The sequence below is a fragment of the Sinocyclocheilus anshuiensis genome, unplaced genomic scaffold (assembly GCF_001515605.1).
Source record: "Sinocyclocheilus anshuiensis isolate Anshui unplaced genomic scaffold, SAMN03320099.WGS_v1.1 scaffold907, whole genome shotgun sequence".
Taxonomy (NCBI): Eukaryota; Metazoa; Chordata; class Actinopteri; order Cypriniformes; family Cyprinidae; genus Sinocyclocheilus; species Sinocyclocheilus anshuiensis.
In genome coordinates this window covers 1590772-1611026 of record NW_015546133.1, presented here as the reverse complement: position 1 = coordinate 1611026, position 20255 = coordinate 1590772, and the positions used below count along the sequence as shown (strand labels likewise).

General features: G+C 37.4%; 2 protein-coding genes across 8 annotated transcripts in view; both read left to right on the top strand.

The window, feature by feature from the left end:
- LOC107701145 (arfaptin-2-like) overlaps positions 1–7494 on the top strand; it is a 12507-nt gene extending 5013 nt beyond the window's left edge. Inside the window, exons 4-12 of one of the 7 annotated variants that reach the window (XM_016503094.1) lie at positions 922–978; positions 2128–2236; positions 2943–3005; positions 3837–3932; positions 4163–4278; positions 4379–4600; positions 5174–5331; positions 5814–5988; positions 6104–7494. In XM_016503094.1, coding sequence (XP_016358580.1) covers positions 922–978; positions 2128–2236; positions 2943–3005; positions 3837–3932; positions 4163–4278; positions 4379–4600; positions 5174–5331; positions 5814–5988; positions 6104–6259 — 1152 coding nt within the window. In that variant the 3' untranslated portion in view covers positions 6260–7494. The remainder of the gene's footprint in view (positions 1–921; positions 979–2127; positions 2237–2942; positions 3006–3836; positions 3933–4162; positions 4279–4378; positions 4601–5173; positions 5332–5813; positions 5989–6103) is intronic. The other 6 variants (XM_016503096.1, XM_016503097.1, XM_016503098.1 and 3 more) reach the window with 6 other exon arrangements.
- Positions 7495–11918: 4424 nt separating this feature from the next.
- LOC107701144 (FH2 domain-containing protein 1-like) lies at positions 11919–19076 on the top strand. The gene is made up of 12 exons (XM_016503093.1): positions 11919–12059; positions 12984–13448; positions 14601–14662; positions 15159–15258; positions 15359–15444; positions 15615–15715; positions 15985–16055; positions 16155–16262; positions 16380–16450; positions 16523–16640; positions 16777–16941; positions 17606–19076. The coding sequence occupies exons 2-12, from the start codon at positions 13017–13019 to the stop codon at positions 18782–18784; spliced, it is 2493 nt and encodes an 830-aa protein (XP_016358579.1). The 5' UTR covers positions 11919–12059; positions 12984–13016; the 3' UTR covers positions 18785–19076.
- The last annotated feature ends 1179 nt before the right edge of the window (positions 19077–20255 follow it).

The window sequence follows — 20255 nt, the reverse complement described above, 5'->3', positions numbered from 1 at the left end:
TTCGCTTTGCCAAGTGCATTCCAAACGACTACATAATGGCACACACGTGCCCTGCTCACTCCAAAGTCCCCACTCCAAGGGGATAGGGATGATCACTTCCGTTTGGAATTTGCCCCATGAACCGTTCGGTACCGATACTCGTATCGGCACATCCCTACTCTGAAGGTTCTGACTGTCTTCAGAAAAGATTCTGTGACATTTTGTTTTCATCTTCACTCCATGTAATACCTAATAAAGAAGTGTTCTTATCGCAATGCTTTGTCCACGGAGGTTATGGAAACAGCTCTAATTCTGCTGTTCCATCAGAGCCACCTACTGTCCGAGATGGAATTTGCAGAGAGTTACATTTAGATTCAGCCTGTGTGCGAATTTGCATGCCCTGCTGTAAATTGACTAGTTGATGAAAAACAAGCTTATGTGGATTCTACACATTTAAACAATTCACAGTTACACTGTGTCTTTAAATAGATCAGGAGCATTGAGCCAGAATGTGACAACATTTCTAAATGTTCTTGTCTTTCTTTACCAAGACAGAAAAAGAGTGGCATCAGTTTTTTTTGTTTTTTTTTTGTATTAATTATACCTTTGTCCTCTGATGTTTGGAGTGACAGGGATCTGTTAGCAACCCAATTTATGACTCATATTATTAATAAACAGGGCTTATTCATTGCTTAATTAGAGCTGAAATTATACAGAATAGTGTAACTTATGCATTTTTTTATATTGTCAAGCCTGGAAGCCTGTCTTTATTGTATTAACAGGTGCTAATTGGCCCTAAAATATGGATTCCATTGTGTTTGATAGTTTACTTCATCATCACTGTTTTCAAGTCTGATTTTGTTTTACATTGTGCTTCATTTTCGTTTGTTTATCTTTCTTTTTGTCTTTTTGTTGTCATGTTCTTCCCTGATGTCTGTGCAGGATGCAAAGATTCAGTGGAGCTTAAGAGAGAAGGTAGGGAGTCCCGCAGGCCTGAGGGTGAGAAGGAACACTGGGAAGGGTGGCAGAGTGTGTGTGTGTACTGTATGCCTGCACGTGTATGTCTTACCACAGATAATGATTTTAGTTCTCCCCATAACCTGGTCACAATGGACAGGATGTTTTTCAAATCACATGCATTATTTTTTGGCTTTTGTCACTCCCTGTTAATCAGGGTTTGAGGTCAGATCCAAATCCTAATGATACAGATAGTGTTTGTTTTGAAAAACATCCTGTTTTGTCCCTCTGTGGTATTAACCAGTGGCTAGCGACCTTTTAGTATCTATTAACTCTATATGTGTAAAGAAATATGTATTAACCTTTATAATAATTCTGTTTTATTATTTAAAGGGGGTATTGCATACAGTACAGAACTTATTGTACAGCAGCATATGTATCCTATGAGCCTAAAATAGTACTGTAGTACTATATTCACTATCACTGAATCAGATTTTTATTTTTTTTTTACATCAAAGGTCAGGGTTTATGATGATTGCTTTGATAGATGTAGTCATATACTTGTACATTACTTTCTAATTTGACTTTGTTCCTGCCACATTTTAATGTATAATGCATTTAACTAATCTTTCTTATTTAACTTTAGTCAAAGCTGACTTAATATTGTATTTAACACATAAAAAAAAAAGAAAAAAAGTTGATCACACCATTGCAGATTTGCAGACATCTGAAGACCCCTGTTTTATCAGCAAAGTTGTTTATTTGTGAAAAAGCTCTTTTTTTCTTAGTTTTTCTCAGATGACATGTAACGCACTGGTGTGGGTTGTTGAGAGTTTTTATAGTCACTAATGTGACTTGTTTCAGATAACAGACTGTTTCTTTGTGCTGTGTCAAATTCTTTTACTTCATCAAGGAAACATGGATTTTTCAGAGGGGTTGTTTTCACAGGAAATTAAATATGAATTTTTGTACGTGATTCATTGACACATGATTCATAATAATTCTGGGTCTAGTGTGATTCTAACCCTGAAATGTTCTTTCTAACATTTCACGACTTTTGCTAGTGTATGTTTGTAGAATTTAAAGAATTGGCTAATTTCCTGAAAAAGAATGCCTAGGTTATAATATTACATTCTTAAGATCTCTTCCTCTCTTGTTTTTTTTTTTCTTTTTCTTTTTAAATTTCTGTAGGACTTTCAGCAGGTCATGGTGTCTGGGCCCAACCTAAATGAGACCAGTATCGTATCAGGTGGTTATGGAGGTACAACAGAAGGCATCATTCCGACAAGCTCCATCAAAGGTATAGCTCACTCTAATATTCTTTAACTCCTCATTATTCTTAACATGTTCATCTAAACCCCAAGTGCTACTGCGATGTACACAACTACATTTTTTTTTTTTATTAAATCAACTAAGCAAAGAAATCTGTGTATAATTAACCTAGTTTAAGATTCACTTGACCCAAGTCTAAAGTTGTTTTGTTATTAGTGATATTTACCATGTTTGGAATGACTTTGATGACCTTTTGTCTTTCTAAAGCAAATGCATACATACTTTTTTGTGGAGATGCCAAAAAATTGTACAATATGTTTTGCATAATTTCCACTATGGGTTTTCCCACTCATTTCTTTCCTATGGTGCAATCCAAATGAGATCTAGGGCCTCTGGCGGCATTGGTCATTATTTGTATAGGTATTCTGTGAGTTATGCTCAATGGCTTTAAATTTTGATATTAACCAGAGTGAAAAGGCCACAGATCCGAAAAGACAAATGAGCTTCAGCTTTGTTTTTTAATAAATTTCCTCTGCAATAAAAAATGAGGCTAATTCAAAGTAACCCAGCCAAAATGAACTGCTTGATTTTATTTTAATTTAGTTACTGATGTGGCTAACAAAACGACTTTTTGTCTGGACAGGATATGTGATTGTAAGGTGGCCATCCTGGCCCCTTAAATATATTCACTTCTGATTCAGTGAGGACTTTCTGTCTCTTTTACCCTTTCTCAGGCCCTGCGGTCCGTCTTAACATTGACTTTTTGGGCAACAGACGCATTCCAAATGAAGGGCAAGGTCATTCATGCCTCATTTGTAACCCATCTCTCTTCTTTCTGGTTTTCCACCTTCCCATGGTGCCTTGAATTATAGTCCTTTTCGAAACTGTTTTTGTCTTTTCCCAGGGTATGGGATGCTGTACTACAAGAACAAATTGAATTGCCTGGCTTTTAAGTTCTCTCTTAGCAGACTGGACTGGGCTACAGTTCTCTTTCTATTTTTTCTTGCAGGGTTAAGGTTGCTTTTTTCACTAGCAGGAATTTTGTAATGGGAAACCTTTTGTCATTTTGCTTCGGAGATCAGTTTTAAATTTTAATCTGGCTTTAATCCTGCTGATTTTGCAGAGGAAATATTTAGAAAAATCTGCTGCAGAATGTCTGGGTGTAAAATATGTTTGGTAAATCCTTTTATTTATTCAGACAAGTTACTTCTAGTCACAATCTTTTTCTGTGTAAATGAATACTTGTAGTTAAAAATAAATTATCAGACATATTGGGGGTTTTAAATAACAGTTGTGTGATGTTAAGTGAACTGTAAATGGTCTCCATCTGTTTGTCATGCATCTGTTTGTACATGCTTTCCTGTTTTCACTTCATCTCATTACATTATCACCTTCTCTTTCTCACCTTCCCTTTTTCCCCTTTCCCCTCCCTCTATCCTCTTGCTCTTCCTTCACATTCACACACATACGCACTGGCATTACACACTTCCATACACTTTACTCATATGGTACAACCCATTCCATTGTAAAAATAATTTTAAAACTTCTTACATATCCACCACCTACTTCCTGTTCCCCATCATATACCCCCAACATCCTATGCTTACCCTGGCCATGACCACCTCCAGACCTGCGAATGAAGTCTAGGGGTGTTAACATTGCCCCAAGCCAGATTGCTGCCTGCCGAATAGCCCGCCAATCAGAAGACATCCCCTGTATCCCAGGTATTCCAAAGAGCGTCGGATCATTTAAGGGCTCTTTGGCAACACATTCCCCCTACTCAGTAACACACATTCATTTATTCACTCTCATCTCATCTGTTTTACATATAGCTGATACACCTTCAGAGCTATGATGCGATTATACGAACAATATCATCAAATGATGTGTAAATAATGTGGAAGTACAGACAGTTGTAATTCAAAACTTACACTAAGCATTTTGTGTGTATCAGGGTCCAACATGCATCACGCCAGTAGCAATTCCTCCATGACAGCAGAAGATGCCACAAGAGGCGTTGCTGTGGAAAAGTTTGACATCGTGAAGAAATGGGGCCTGAACACGTACAAGGTTTGTCAATTAACTGTTTGTCTTTTCTAATTAGATGTCATGTGTTGTTAACCACTTCTATTTTGAAGCCATTTGTATTTGTTATCCGTCTCTCCCTTAGTGCACCAAACAGATGATCTCCGAGAGGTTTGGCCGTGGCTCACGTACTGTGGATTTGGAGCTGGAGGCTCAGATTGAGGTTCTGCGGGAAACCAAACGGAAGTACGAGAATGTGCTGCATTTAGCGCGAGCGCTAACCAACCACTTTTACAGCATGGTGCAGACGCAGCAAGCCCTTGGAGACACTTTTGCTGACCTCAGTCAGAAGTCTCCAGAACTTCGGGTGAGGCAGCATGACCATCTAAAAATGTATGACATTTGTTGTGACTGCCATGCATAATTATGGGACTGCTGTGAACATACTCATGTATTTCATTTCATCGTTCAAACTGTCAGTGTTAAAAAATAACTTGTGCTTACAGTTAACACTAAAATGCCACAATTGTTTTAGGGTTTACTTTAGCATTTGTGTTTTGCTATTTATACACCACTTCAGTCAAGAATGTCTCTAACATTGCTGGACGGATTGTCTAAAACTACTTAGACATGAAAGCTGATTGTTATCATGAAGAGCTGTCAGTATCAGTAGAGCTGAGTGTTATCTATTATAGTATTTAGTAATATTTTGAATTGGCTTTTATTTTTATATTTTCAGTTTTCATTTTAATTTTATTTTTCTGTTGAAATTTATTTTAGTTTTAGTTTTAATAATTTTAGTACTTCAGTTATTTTATTTCAGTTAGCTGCCAAGGCAACAGTTCTAATTTTCATTTTTTCATCTAATATTTATATTTTATTTGATTTCAACTTTATTTTTCAATTAAAAGTTTAGGTTTGTGGTTTTGTTCATGCACAGGATGAGTTCGGATACAATGCAGAAACACAGAAGTTGTTGTGCAAGAATGGAGAGACTCTGCTCGGTGCCATCAACTACTTTGTGTCCAGCATCAACACTCTGGTGAACAAAACAATTGAAGACACATTGATGACTATCAAGATGTATGAGAATGCCAGGTAAAGGCTACTCCAACTCTGTAGCCTTTAGTATAATAGCCTTCATTTGTTTTTGTTGTTTCTTTCCAAGGTTCTTGAGGTGTTCCACTTCTCTGCAATATGCACTTTAATTGTGTTTTAGCTTAATTAGCCTGTGATGCTACTGTACGTTTGAGAGTTGTCATTATACGTTACAGTTGTGCAGACGAGATGGTATTGAATGAACTCCGAGTGAGGCACCAACAGGCTTTGACACTGGCTGGTCCTCTTACTCAGTCTTTTGATTGAAAAGAGAAAAAGGAGTAGCATATCCTCTATCACAGTTATTTATTTTGTGTGGTACATGCTGAGATCTCTGAGAAACCTTTGATGCTTTATGCTTTTATCTGATGCAATACTAGCTACATTTAATGTCAGATTTCACCATAAATAACTTTCAACTTTGGCCATCGCATTGTATAAAATTTATGGTGTATTTATGGTGTTTTTCTGATATCCTATAGGCTAGAGTTCGATGCATACAGGGCAGATCTGGAGGAGTTGAACATGGGCCCACGGGACGCTGTTACTATGGCTCGTATCGAGGCTGCTCAGCAGCAGTACCAGATCCACAAGGAAAAATATGAACGTCTCCGCAGTGATGTCAGCATCAAGCTCAAGTTCCTGGAAGAAAACAAGGTGCTCAGCCACCCGCATAACTTCCTCTTTAAGTCACTCAAGTAGCCCTTAATCAATTTATTGTCTATATCTTGTCATCTGACATGGTTTGTGTTTGTGTATCTCTCTCTTACAGGTCAAAGTGATGCACAAGCAACTTCTGCTGTTCCATAATGCCATCTCTGCCTACTTTGCTGGAAACCAGCAACAGCTGGAACAGACCCTCAAGCAGTTCAACATTAAACTCAAACCACCAGGGGCCGACAAACCTTCTTGGCTGGAGGAACAGTGAAAGTGCCCGTTTACCCCTGGTTTCCTGTTATGTCTTTAGCCACACAGAGCAACACAGAAGGACCACAAGAGACCAGCGTTCTGAGATGCTAGCAGAGACGGGGGCTACAACAAAGCCTCCTTCACACTAACTCTCCCTATACTTCTCTTCCTTGATTCTTCTTCTCCTCCTCCTCATCCTGTTCTTGCTCTGAGACTGTTTTCAAGTGTCTGAATAGTCACCTGTAATATGTAACTGGTCCCAAAGGTTCCAATCAAATGTCAGTTTAAGCTTTATCCCTATAAAATCCTTCTGATATGGCAGTCAGAACAGCTGTTTTTTATTCTCAGTCTTACTTGCATGCTCTCTCTCTCTCTCTCTCTCTTTCTCTCTCTCTCTCTCTCTCTGTGAGTGACCACATCTTGAGGAAATTTTCCTTTTGTTTTTCTGTGAAACGCGTTTTATTTTGCTACTACTATCTTTTTTCTGTGTTGTAGATTTGGTCTTGTAGCTAATGGAGGGTCCAGATTATTCCTATCACAGAGCGTTCAATGTCGGTAGTTCTAACAAAAAGTAATTTTATTTTGATAAAATCCAGATATAGTTTTATCTGATATTGGTATTGATTAAGGTCATTTAACCTCAAATTAATAATACTGAAATATGTTATATTTCATCAGATGTGGGTGCATAGTTTCCTGCACGTTTAACAAAGCCCAGCAAGATTAATCTAAAAATCACAGTTTCTTTACAGCTTTGAATTTATGAAGCATGTTTGTTTTATTTTGACAATTATAGTTTATTGTAGTATTATGTACCAGTGCATAATGCTGTAGAATGTTTGTAGGTTTATGATGTTCATTTTTAAGTTAATAATCATACGTTAATCAAGGAAGTGTATGTATGAGTTGTATTTGATTGTTTTAACACAGACCAGTTATTGAGGCCCACCATTATCTGCCTCTTTATCTACCAAAATTTGCACTAATGTTTATGTACTGACTTGTGTTCTGTTAACGTAAGCAAAGCCCTAATATTCTTCCATTGTGCATTCAAATTGCAATTGGTTCTGATGCACCCTGTGTTTAATGACTTTATCTGCCTTGGTTTAAAAAAAAACAAAGCAATTTTTCCCTAATGAAAGATTTATGTTAATATCCCATTAATATCACAGTAACTTTTTTCTTTCTTTCTGTGTCATAGTAGTGCTAATGTATTATTCCATTAGGCTAACTCTCACAATTTTTCACAAAAATATAGTACCGGTATAAAATCTAACATATATATATATATTAGATTTCATTACAAAATCTAACAGATTTTGTTACAACAATTTAAAAATATAAACATTTCAAAATATTTTTTGTATTTATTTTTATTTGTGATGAGATGGTATAATCAGATGGGGTTTTACTGTGTTTTCACTTCATAATTTTTCACTGAAAATATCTACATAATGTTCATTGATGGCCTTTATATATATATATATATATATATATATATATATATATCAATTAGTAAGGTTTTTTTGTTTTTTTCTTCCTCCAGTGAGTTCAAAACACACTTTAAGTTATGTTGCTTTTGCTCTTAACATATTTGATACAGTGATAATGGGGTTAAAGTGCAGACTGTCAGATTATGGTTTATGTCAGTCTAGTTTATTTTGGTAACACTACAATAAGGTTCATTAGTTAACATTAACAAATTACAAATAACATTACAATAAAATTACATTAACAAGGATTAATAAATAGTGTAGTAAATATAGTGTTCATTGTTCGTTCATGTTAGTTAATTCATTAACTACATGTTAACAAATGCACCTTATTGTAAAGTGTTACCTTTATTTTGTATTTCATTACGTAAGACTGAAATAAAGACTATGATCTAATGTTCAGTACTTTTGAACATTGCTCTAAATCTTTCTAAGCTTGAGATGAAGCAATACTGAAGATGTTTCTAGAAAGTGTATTTTCATGTATGCCTATATTGGCTGTCCCTTGTGTGTTTTTGCATGGCAGGTCTGATGACATTAGTTGTACATTTCCATGCATTGTGATTCAATCCTTTTCAATGTGTCAGTAAAACACTACATGGGTAGTACTGCAGGAAAATGTTTCTTGAAAAAACAAAACAGAAAGGGTTCTTGTGAATGTTAAAGGATACTTGAAATTTAGATTGAATGTCAACTATTGAAGACCGTACAATGTCTGTTTTCTTTACTTTTCTTTTTTTATACCAAGTATTTTGTTTTTTTTATGTCCTGGCACATTTGTCAGCCTGTAGAGATGGTAGTGTGTGTGTTCTTTCATCTTGAGAGATGGAGAAAAGGGTTTCATCTTGAGCCCCAGAGACTGAACTGATTCATGAAGTGATGGACATTTGTACCAGACCAATCCACCTTGTTCTTGTTGTAAAAATGGGCGCGGCCATTTGTAAATTCTATGGGTCTGGCTTCCGGTCTCATCTGCGTGCACTCCATCCAGCTATTTTTAGCTGAACAAAACAGTTCGTTTTGCTGCTTGATATTGAAAGTTGGTGTGTCTTATCATATTATTTTAATGTATTATCTTAATTATGAACACACTGGTTTGTAGTGCAAACAGTTTTACCGTTTACTGCACGTTGTTATTCTCCTCATAACTTACCTAAAGCGGCTAAATAGCCGGAAGTCTCACCCATAGGCTTACTTCCGCGTTGAAGAAAAAGGTGGATAGGATTTTAAGTTTAGACCTCCTGAACACTATTTATGGATATATATATATATATATATATATATGTGTGTGTGTGTGTGTGTGTGTGTGTGTTTGTGTTTTGTTGTTCTGGGATTATTTTTCTTGCTATTATCATTTTGATTTCTGTTAACAGAAATATTTGGCATTGAAATGCTTACTCCATTAGTAGGCTTAGTTTTAGAGCATAGCAGAATGAAAGGGTTATAAATATTAACATATTTATGTACAATCAATATTTTATGCCGATTTGTGGTATTGTAGTGTATGAATGATTGTATATATGTAAAGATAAGACAGATTTTGAAACTGGAAACCCATGATGTTAGACTTTGCTCCTGGCTTTGACCAAACCTTTGACCAACAAACGTACAAGAACCCACCAGATAAAATTTTAAAAGTTTGCAAAAATGGTCTTTGTGTCATTTGTACTTAGCTGATATGCTGTTTTGCTTGACCCTGCTTGTCTTTTAAAGGAACACTCCACTATTTTTGAAAATAGGCTCATTTTCCTACTCCCCTAGAGTTAAACAGTTGAGTTTTACCATTTTCTAATCCAGTTAGCCGATCTCCGGGTTTGGCGGTAGCACTTTTAGCTGTAGCTTAGCATAGATCATTGAATCTGATTAGACCGTTAGCATCTAGGGTTGGGTACCGAAACCCGTTACCAATATGGCACCGATACCTATGTAACCGGTATGTACTAGAACCGAATCCGAACGCAGATTTTGGTGCCTCATTTCGGTGCCATGCCTGAGCGATCGATTGAAATATTTGTCCTCTGGTTCTCCGAAACGGACGTAAGAAGCATCATCACTGGCACCGCACGTGAAAAATAATAATTTCCAGACTGAGAAAATGCACGTGAACTCAAATCGGAAAGCTCTAATAATACAAATCCAACACATCTTTGTAGTAGCGAGAGTCCATGTTTTCACATTCCGACTTAATAGCACAACTCGGGAAATGAGAGCATCCGAGGAGCGCGTGAATGCAGTAATTACTCTTGCTCTGATGGCAGCAGGTAGCCTTCCGTTAACTAAGCTAAACATGCTTAAATTAAAATGCCTAAAGCTAAACCTCCCTTGTAGTTACATTTCTAACACCAGTCAAATGCTTCCTTTGTGATCTGATGAGGTTTCTTGTCACAGAATGAGGCAGAAAATAAGTTCCATATGCTACTTTATTGGGCTACTTTTAAACTGTTGCCATAGGCTGATTTTCCCATGTGGGTTAAAGGTTTGAAATATTGCATAAATTACATTTGACTGAAATGCTTGTATTGAAACATTTTGCATTCTACCTATGATAAAACTTTCATGGACTTCTACATTAACTGTTCCCTCCTGGTGGAATGACCTGCCCAGCTCAATCCAAGCAGCTGAGTCCTTAATATTTTCAAGAAACGGCTGAAAACACATCTCTTTCATCTTCATTTGACCCTCTAACTCTAGCACTCTCTATTCTAATGCTACTTCTAATTTTATCTGCTTGTTTTTTTTAATTAAAAAACTTGACCCTCTAACATTTGCACTCTCTATTCTATTTCTATTCTAATGGCCAATCCATTTTTGGGGGAATTTTTTATTTATTTATTTTTTAATAAGTATTGGTTCAGGCACCGTTTAGGCACCGGAACCGTTTTTAAAGTATCGATTTGGCACCGGTATCGAAAAAAACCAAACGATAACCAACCCTATTAGCATCTCGCTCAAAAATGACCAAAGAGGTTCTATATTTTTCCTATTTAAAACTTGACTCTTCTGTAGTTACATCGTGTACTAAGACCAACGGAAAATGAAAAGTTGCGATTTTCTAGGCCAATATGGCTAGGAACTATACTCTCATTCCGGCGTAATAATCAAGGAACTTTGCTGCCGTACCATGAGTGCAGCAGGTGCAATGATATTACGCAGTGCCTGAAAATAGGCTTATTGGAAGTAACCTAGCTGGGGACTATTTTCAGGCGCTGCGTAATATAATTAGGAAAAATATAGAAACTCTTTGGTCATTTTTGAGCAAGATGCTAATGGTCTAATCAGATTCAATGATCTATGCTAAGCTACAGCTAAAAGTGCTACCGCCAGACCCGGAGATCGACTGAATGGATTAGAAAACGGTAAAACTCAACTGTTTAACTCTAGGGAAGTTGGAAAATGAGCCTATTTTCAAAAATAGTGGAGTGTTCCTTTAAATTGAGCAAATACTTCCAACAGAGAAACTGAGGAAGTCAGGCCATGTAAAATTAATGCTGGCCACTAGAGGGAAATGTTGAATATGGTACTAAGGATGTCTCTAAATTTTGAGGGTCAGTGCTGCAGTGATCTAATTAAATCTTTAAATCACTGGATAATATATAAAAGCTAATACAACACACTGCTAACCTTCACACGATTTCTATTGAATATAATTGTTACTGAATGGATAACCAACCTTGTCCCTCAAGTGCAAAACTATTTCTACCAAAAACATTTAAATCTGTTTCTGAGCAGGAATAACTTTTACTATATAACCGTTAGGCCTGCTGGTTATACAGTATAAAGACACCCGTAGAATTTGACTGGATTTAAATAAATTCGGACTTTGTATATGTTACACCTGTTTGTATCTTATAGAAGCCGATAGAGGGCAATATAACTAAATTTTTAACGATACATACCGTTTTATACACTGCAAAAAGACATGACTTACCTTTGACTGACAGTAACGCTGCGGCTTCTGTCAGTTACGACCATTGCAATTCAAACTGAAGTCGCGTGACCTGTTTTAACCCAGCGTGCTGTTTTACTAAAAACTAATTTAACATAATGACCCAATGTGTGTAGCCCAGTAGTTTCCTTTCTTCTTTAATTATGCAGAATGTTCTTTCTGATGAACAAGAAGAGATGTATTCTAAATAGCTCAGGTGAGAGGAAGATGCGGCTCCGGAGCGCGCGCGCATGAGGGGGTGTGGCCACTCTCATCCATCAAAGTGCTCATGCTAAAAGTTGATGGCGTTTGACATGCGGATTGTCTGTTGACTGCCTCCAGCAATGGACGTCAGTTGATCAAGCGTTCATCAGCACTGACTTGATATTATTTACTTACAGGTACGTACATCCAGAAAGAAATTAATTTTCTGTCACTTGCTGTTGCATTTCTCATAGTTTCCCGATAATCAGTGATGTTTGACTGGCTTTTAATTATTCCCTTGTTTGAGAGTTGCACATTTCAAAATTTGATAACTGCCTTGTCAATATATTTTCACCATAATTTTGGACAATTTCGGAGTTAACTATTTTGTTTAAAAAGGCAGTAGGCTACTCGAATAATGTAGTGATCATTGTATTTGTTTGCTCGGCCTCTTTTGTAAACACATTTGGGATTGCTGCAAGTAAAGCAGTAATGTACAAGTCATTTCGTAATGTAATTTTATGCAATGAATAATTTCATATATAAAATAGTAATTATATTAATGTTTATATTAATGACATTAGTATTTATATATAAAGTAACAGAATGACCACAGTTGTAAGCTATACATAATGATAGCCATGTCAAAAAGCATTACTTTAAATGTTGAAATAAATTAAGCAGCGTTCAAAAGTAGAGAGACCAAAGTACGTGTGATATGCAAAGTTGCCTGTATGCTTGATAATATAAATTAAATGGTTTGTTTAACTGCCTGTTGAAGTTCCTGTGCATATTGGACTTGTAAAGTATAATCTGACTTTGTGGTTTGCTCACACAGCTACCCTTTTTAAATAAGCAACTTGCTCTTCCAGTGTAAGTGTTATCATTGGAAATTCATATGTTGGCTATTTTTAATTCTCAACAGTAATCCATAGGGAGGGGGGTGAACAAAAAACTACACTTAACGAATGTTATTGATGGTACAAATCTTGGATGCCTAAAAGTGCAACGGTCATTTAAATATTCTTGTTTGTGTAAGAATTCTGGGTCTGTATGACACATCATTTGCCTCTCATTGTTTTGTATTTTTATATGTATATTTTTTCTGATATTTCTATCAGATCCCTCCAGATTTGTCCCCTCCGTGTCCTCCAATGGATGGAGCTCCAGTTGTAACCACAGCACCTCTACCTCCTTTTCATCCTGACCCCTCTAGGTGCTTTCAAAATGAGACCTCACCCCTCATACATATTGCACAGCCCCCTCCCATGGGCCCTCCCCCTCCTCCGCCACCTCCACTACCACTACCACCCCCACCTCCGTCATCTATGGGGGACCCCTTCACCCGGACTGTCCAACAACGTTCCAAAATGCGCAACTTCAACTGGGATGCCATCCCCAGGCACAGCGTGTTGGGCAAGCACAATGTGTGGACAGCCCAACTCAACCTTGAGAACTTTGAGCTGGACACTAAGCGAATGGAGGAGCTATTCAGCCACAATGAGCACCACAGTTTGGTCCGTAGGGGTGGGACGGTCAGAAAAAGTGTGTGGGGCCTTTCGCAAATCACTACAGAATCTGAGAATGTAAGTGGCACTGCTTAAAAGTTGATTTAAGCTGAACTTTGCTGTAAAGCTGATTTGCCAGTGAGGCCCTTTACTTGAGACAGTACTGCAGGATTGAAAGGCAGCTCAGATGTCCTCTCTTGTGTATCAAGATTCAAAGTGCAAGACAGGAGCAAGTGGGTGAATTAAACATGAAATCTAGTGCTCACTAGTGGCCTCAATCAACCCAATCTATTACTCATTTGTGTCTCTCACCTATGAAACATTCAGGCTAATGATCTGGACAGGTGACTCCAGTATTGATGCTCTGATAAAGCTTTAGTATTGGACATACTCTCTTCTGAGACCCATTGAGGTGGAAGTACAGCTTCTCAAGTCTTGAAACATCTCTAGCTTTGCTCATTTGTTTTCCTTCTTGTTTAACCCTCTTGTCCAAAAGGCAATTTTAATTGCTTTTTAATAAAATAAAAAAAACCTTACCTTAAAGTATCAGCTATGAGAAGTGGTAAAATAAAATGACACACTTCAAATGTCTTCAATTAAGACATTTATATTACATGGGGAAATCCCAGGTATTAAAAATTAATGAACACACTCACATTTTCCCTTAAAAAGCATTTAATTCTTTTTCAGAATTACTGTGATTATTTTACATGTGCAGCATAGTGTTCTCTAGGACTCCAAACATTAAAAGGAAAAACAATACATGCACTATAACTGGATTTTTCTACAAGTAAATGTCATATTTAAATTATTTTTAATTTAATTTTCTGTCTTACTGTCAATCATCATAAATATTTACCAGTGCTCTCTGTGTAATTCAATTCCAGGAAGACACCTTGTCTTTTAGATTTTACTGTTATTGCACAAAACTAAGTGTAGCCAGATGATTTATGTGCTGGTCTTGTCACTACTGTTATTATTATCTATTTAAGGAACATGTAATGTTTGTACTGTTTGAAGTTAAGCTCAGAAATGTTTAACTATTCATAACCATGTAGGCACATGTCTTTTTGATTCTACTTCCATCTTCTCTTATACAGTAAACGATGTGCTTAACCTCATGCTTCCTAGATTTTGTTTTTAGTTGCTGTCACTAAATATATAATACATATTTTCAGAACACTTTCCTAGTTTATGAGAAATTGACACTGTATGTATATGTCTTTTTAGGTATCAATTCTCAACTCCAAGAAAAGTATGAATATTGGGATTTTGCTAAAACAATTTAAAAGGTAATGTACAGCATAAAATTAATAATTGACTGTTTTCCTAAAAATTCCTAATTTCATAATTTACATTTTTTTTGTTTTGTTTTTTTCATTTCTTGAGCGGATCCTGTGTTTGTTCTATGATTGCCTCGATTGCAAGGCAACAAATCTTTGAGTTCCTAGAGCATTTGAGTCCGTCTTCTCAGTCGGCACTTTCATATATAAATCTGTATATAGTAAGCAATGATTTCCTGTGTTTTTTGCAGTGCTTTCTTTAAAAACATTAAGTAGTTTTTTCTCTCAGTGCTTGAGGTAGCAATTTCCAGTAGAAAATGAAATGAAAGCATGTAGATACAAATCTCAATCTAGATTGATTTGAGTGTCTCAAAGAACATTGCACTGAATTAAGTCCATTATAAGTAATATGTGTGACAAGCTGCTGAGAGCACACAAAGTAACTCTCAAGTAGGCCATTTATAAACGTCTCATCTCTCTCATCTGTGTTTGATGCACTTTGCAGGCTACCAAAGGACATTGTGGAGGCTGTCAGGCACGGTAACCTGTGCTTTGCTTCCGGGAAACTGAGAGAGCTCAGCAAGCTGTTGCCCGATGACATGGAGGTGAACTGGTTTTCTCTATTTGACCTCATTGTGCTGTGCTATTGATCAGCGACGTGATCAGCTTTGTTTTTAATGCTCTTCTTGAATTGTCAATTTCCAGAAAAAGAAGCTGATGTCATTCAATGGAGATCTATCTCCGCTAAACGAGGCTGACCGTTTCATGGTGATGCTAGTTCAAGAGCCAGGGTGCGTTTTCTTGTCACAGTTCAAAGCGTTTGAAGGGCCAGTTTCTGTGCTGTTTTGTATAAATGTGCTCCACAGAAATTCCCCCCATGTTCAAATGTGTTAAACAGCTGATTGAAATGGGCTTTAGCTAAAAAGCAGCTAATAATTCTGTGACTTTTATTTGTTTTTAGGTATAAAGTGAGGATAAAGAGCCTGCTCCTCAGAGAGGAGTTTTTTCCCTTTATTGAGGAGATCAAACACTCAATTGCTGTCATGACTATTGCTGCTAATGGTACTTTTCATCTTTTTGTTTAGGGAATTATACAGTACAGGCTATCAAACTTATTAACTCTCTCTCTCTCTCTCTCTTTCTCTCTCTCTCTCTCTCTCTCTCTCTCTCTATATATACAGTATATATACTGGGACATTGATATGTTTTTTTCAGGATTTTTTAATAATAACATTTATTAATGCCTTTACTGTTATTTTTCATTCATTTTACTAAATAGAAGGTTTTTTTTTTTAAATCTTACTGACCCCAAACTTTTCTCTGCCTACCAGAGTTGCTGGCATGTGATGACCTACATTCAATCATCAGACTGGTGCTGAAGGCTGGTAACTACATGAATGCTGTGAGTGTCACATGGTCTGTTTTGTTTGTTATTAATACACTATTCCATCATGTGAACTGAGCTGGAGCAGATAAATGACTCTGGCTGTATCTTGTTTAGGGTGGCTATGCAGGTAGTGCTATTGGCTTCAGGATGACATCATTGCTCAAACTGGTGGACACTAAAGCAAATAAACCTGGCATTAACCTTATGCACTATGTGTCCATGGTAGATGAAGTGATCACTCTTTTCAGGAGTTTTTATTATTAAATGTTGATTCATGAATATATTACTATACTTTTTTGACACTGTGACTGTGTATTTATTATTTTCTGTTTATTATAGCAAGCCCAACAAATTGACGAAGCTTTGCTGCATTTCGCTGAACAGCTTCAACATATTGGGATTGCTGCAAGGTAGATATAATACAGGCTTTGTATTGTTTAGGTGATGCATTTAGGAGTAAAATTCTACTTTATCCGAATTAGGATCCAAAAGCAGGAGGTGGAGATGGACTTTCAAAGGGAGTTGGAGAAAATTAGGGAAGCGAAGATGGACGCCAGTAAACAGCCTGATTTACTACATCAGATGGAAGCATTTCTTCGTGTAAGAAGAATTTGGGTTTTTCATGCAACTTGCAGGAAAATGCATTGAAAATCCAGTGTATTGTCAGGTGGCTGGTTTGACAAAATATCTTGGATTACCAGTATTCTGGGAGTAATATATGTCTGCTCCTGTACAGATGGCAGACATTAGGCTTGCGGACGTGGAGGCCTCCCTTCAGGAACTGGACAGCATCAGTACCTCTGTGGCAGAGTACTTCTGTGAAGACCCAGCCACATTTAAGCTAGAGGAGTGTTGCTCTATCTTTCATTCCTTCTGTGAGAGGTTTGAGAGAGCTACACAGGTAAAATTTCATGTCTTATAAAGGAAAATGCAGGATACTTTAAACTTTATAAGCAGGGCGGTGCCCCATGTGTGTTGTGTTACAGTTCGAATACTTGCATCAAATTTCTGTTGCTTATTACTTACAAAATGTATTTTGGTTTTAGATATGAAAATTTAGATAGGATTTGTTAGCCTAGGATGAATTGAAATCAATTTCACCATACATTTACCTTGATTTCTTTCATGGTTTTATTCACACCGTAATGTTGCATTTCATCTCTGTCATGCTTTTCTCTGACACTGTTGAATTATTGGAAAAAAGGTGTTTTAACAAACTTTTTTGAAAACAAGACAGGACAAAAAAAGTTCAATTGTGATGGAAGTGATATCACAATTTTATTTATCTTTTTTGTAATCAACATCAATGTTGTTATATGCAAAGTACATTTGCAGGCAAAGCCTTGGAGAACAAATAAAGACAAGAATAAATTAAAATACATGTGTAACGTGTAAATATTTGTATTAAGATTCAACAACTGCAACATAAACTGACATTTTTACAGACATTTGACAAACAGAATTGGAATGAGTCCCTGAAAGCCAAAAAAAATAATAATTTTGAATCTGTCGCCCATCTGTGCAAAAGTTAAAGAAACACCCACACCCACTTTTATGTCCTACAGGAAAACCGTGAGCGTGAGGCAGCCGAGACTCGCAAGCAACAGCAGAGTGAAAGAGAAATGCTGACCAGAATAGCTAAGTGCCGATCCACCGCCACATGCTCCAATCGGGATGTGACCGATGAAGCCTCCGCTCTGGAATCTGTCCTGACCAGCTTTCTCAGCCAACGTCCTTCTCGCAGGAGGCCTGGTGGGCTCACACCTGTCACGGACAGCCCCATCAAGAACATCCGCCCTCAGGTTGAGGAGCGTGAGGGCAGGGGGAATCTGGACAGCCCTGTGGAAACCAATGAGGAAAAGCTCTCAAAGTTGGAGGAAAAGATCTCAAAGTTGGAAGAACCAGAGAACACCTGCCAGAAGGAGGAGGTTCCACCCAGCACCGTTAATGACATTCAGCGGGCACGTGCCGCATCAAAAAGTGGACAATGCATTGATGATGAACTGATTCCTGAAAGCGGCGACCTCAAAGAAGGTGGGTGTAGCAACACCTCAACTAAACAAGAGTTTGAAGATGGAGAGATGAATAAAGAAGTTGAGGTGATTGGAGACATGGATAAAGGAGAAGCAAGAGAGGAGGAGGACAACGAGAAAATAGAAGAAGGAGACAAAATGCCCGAGCTCTCCGGCAAGATCTTTTGCTTTCAGGATTGCGTTGTTGGTGGTCTGAATGGAACAGCTACACCTGATCGTTCCCGAGGCCATGGCGTGTGCACCTCCACTGCTCGAAAGAGGGATATTAAAGAGGTAGATCTGGCCTTGCAGAATGGACTGGGAGGTCTAGGCTCGCCGTGGACCGTCCTCAGCCCTCGTATCTCTCCCCGTAACACGCCTCACTGCAGACACTCCTACTCCTTCTCCAGGGTGGACATCCTTGATGATGGGGTTTGGGCGTTACCTGACACTCCTGTACGCGACAAACCCTCATTCTCCCATAATGCAGGTGTGGGGACTTCATCCTCATTACCAGACTGTCCCTCAAAGCGAATTTCAGCACAGGGGACATTTATGAGGTCTGCATCACTTAGTGACGAAAAAGACTGGGCTCCTAACTTCAAACTTGGACAGATCTTTCAGAGATGCACTGGACAGGAGCTTCCTCCAGATAAGAGACCGGAGAGCTCAGGACTTGTATCTTTCTTTCGACGCTTTGGGGAAAGAAACAGGGCAGGAACTGTTGGTTAAGATGGCATGGAAAGTTCTTCAAGGATTTTACTTTGCCATAAAGGATATGATGAATGTAGACAAATGGGAACTTGTCTTACAACACTATTGATGTCTTTTGTGTTCTTATGCAAATCTGCGGTGATGCATACTGATGCTGACATTTTAATATTTTATTAGTTTTTAGTTCAGCATTGTTATTTCTAACAAGATGCTATTATTGGTTCACAACATTGAATTTCAGGGACAGAAAAGTTTTATTGTTGTTCTTTGTCTTTTAAGGTCTGTCTCATTTTTATGTAATAAAGTGTGGACCCCACCTTTTGAAGCATTTGTTATGCGTGTCTTTTTTAAATGTGTTTACATATACAACAGCCCCAGAAAAAATGGACACTGAAGCCACATTTAATGCATTGTAGTGTTCTTGAGACAATGATGAGGCAACATGGGAGTGCTTATTAAAGCAGCAGTTCTGAGCTGAGGGCCTCAGCAAACCTCCCATGGTAATTATTTAAAATGATTTCATTATATTAAAAAAAAAAAAATCACAAACTGAATCAGTATATTGAATTAATTGGAATCACAAAATTAATTGTGGCTGTTTTATAAAAAAGAAAATTATACTTGTAAACAAGCAGCATTATCTTAATTATTAGCAGAAATATGTTTGAATATTGTACTGGACAATAGAGAGGCTTAAAGTCAAAAAGGTTGAGAACCACTGTATTAAAGAAATGTAGTACAAACGCTCATTTCAAGCAAAACTTTTCACAGATGGTTTGTGATGGTTTTAAATGCTAAAAAAAAATTAAGACAAGAATTATCTGGACTACAACTATTCAGTTAGCAATGACAGAGAAAGCAATAAGAAGCTTCCACTGTAGCATGAGGGACTGTTTGGCCAACCTGACGATAAGCCTATGGTGGCCATGGTGTTGATGTCACTATTCAGTCATGCAGTCTGTTTCCTTTCTACATTATTTCTGCTGCAGTCTGAACTTAACACATTCTCTCTCTTTGTCTGCTCATCAAGATGGAAAAAGTGGAAATAAGGAGAATTTTCCATGTTGTCTTGGTGATGGTGTATGTTTACAGTACATGATCTCGCTTGGCTGGTGTCTCAGTGAAATAATACCCCCTGGAAAAAAACTGCAGAGCACTCTTCTTTCATCCAGTCCTCAGCGCTCTCAAAATTAAGGCTGATTTTGTTCGTGAAAGTAGTACATTTTCATTGTTGATGTAGCATATATTTTTAGACTGTTTAAGAACTTATTTCCACAAGTACAGTAAATATAATCTTAAATGTAAAAATGTAGTTTGTTCTGTTAGTGTATCCCACCATTAAGACCACTAGTAAATAATAGGATGATTTTCTATGCAATCTGTTTTTGTCACAAAGTAAAGCATGTTGTATGTGGAAAGGCATGATTAGTGTGCGTGTATGTCTGTGTGAGAAAGAGAGAGGACAGAAGAAGAACAAAACAAGGAAGAA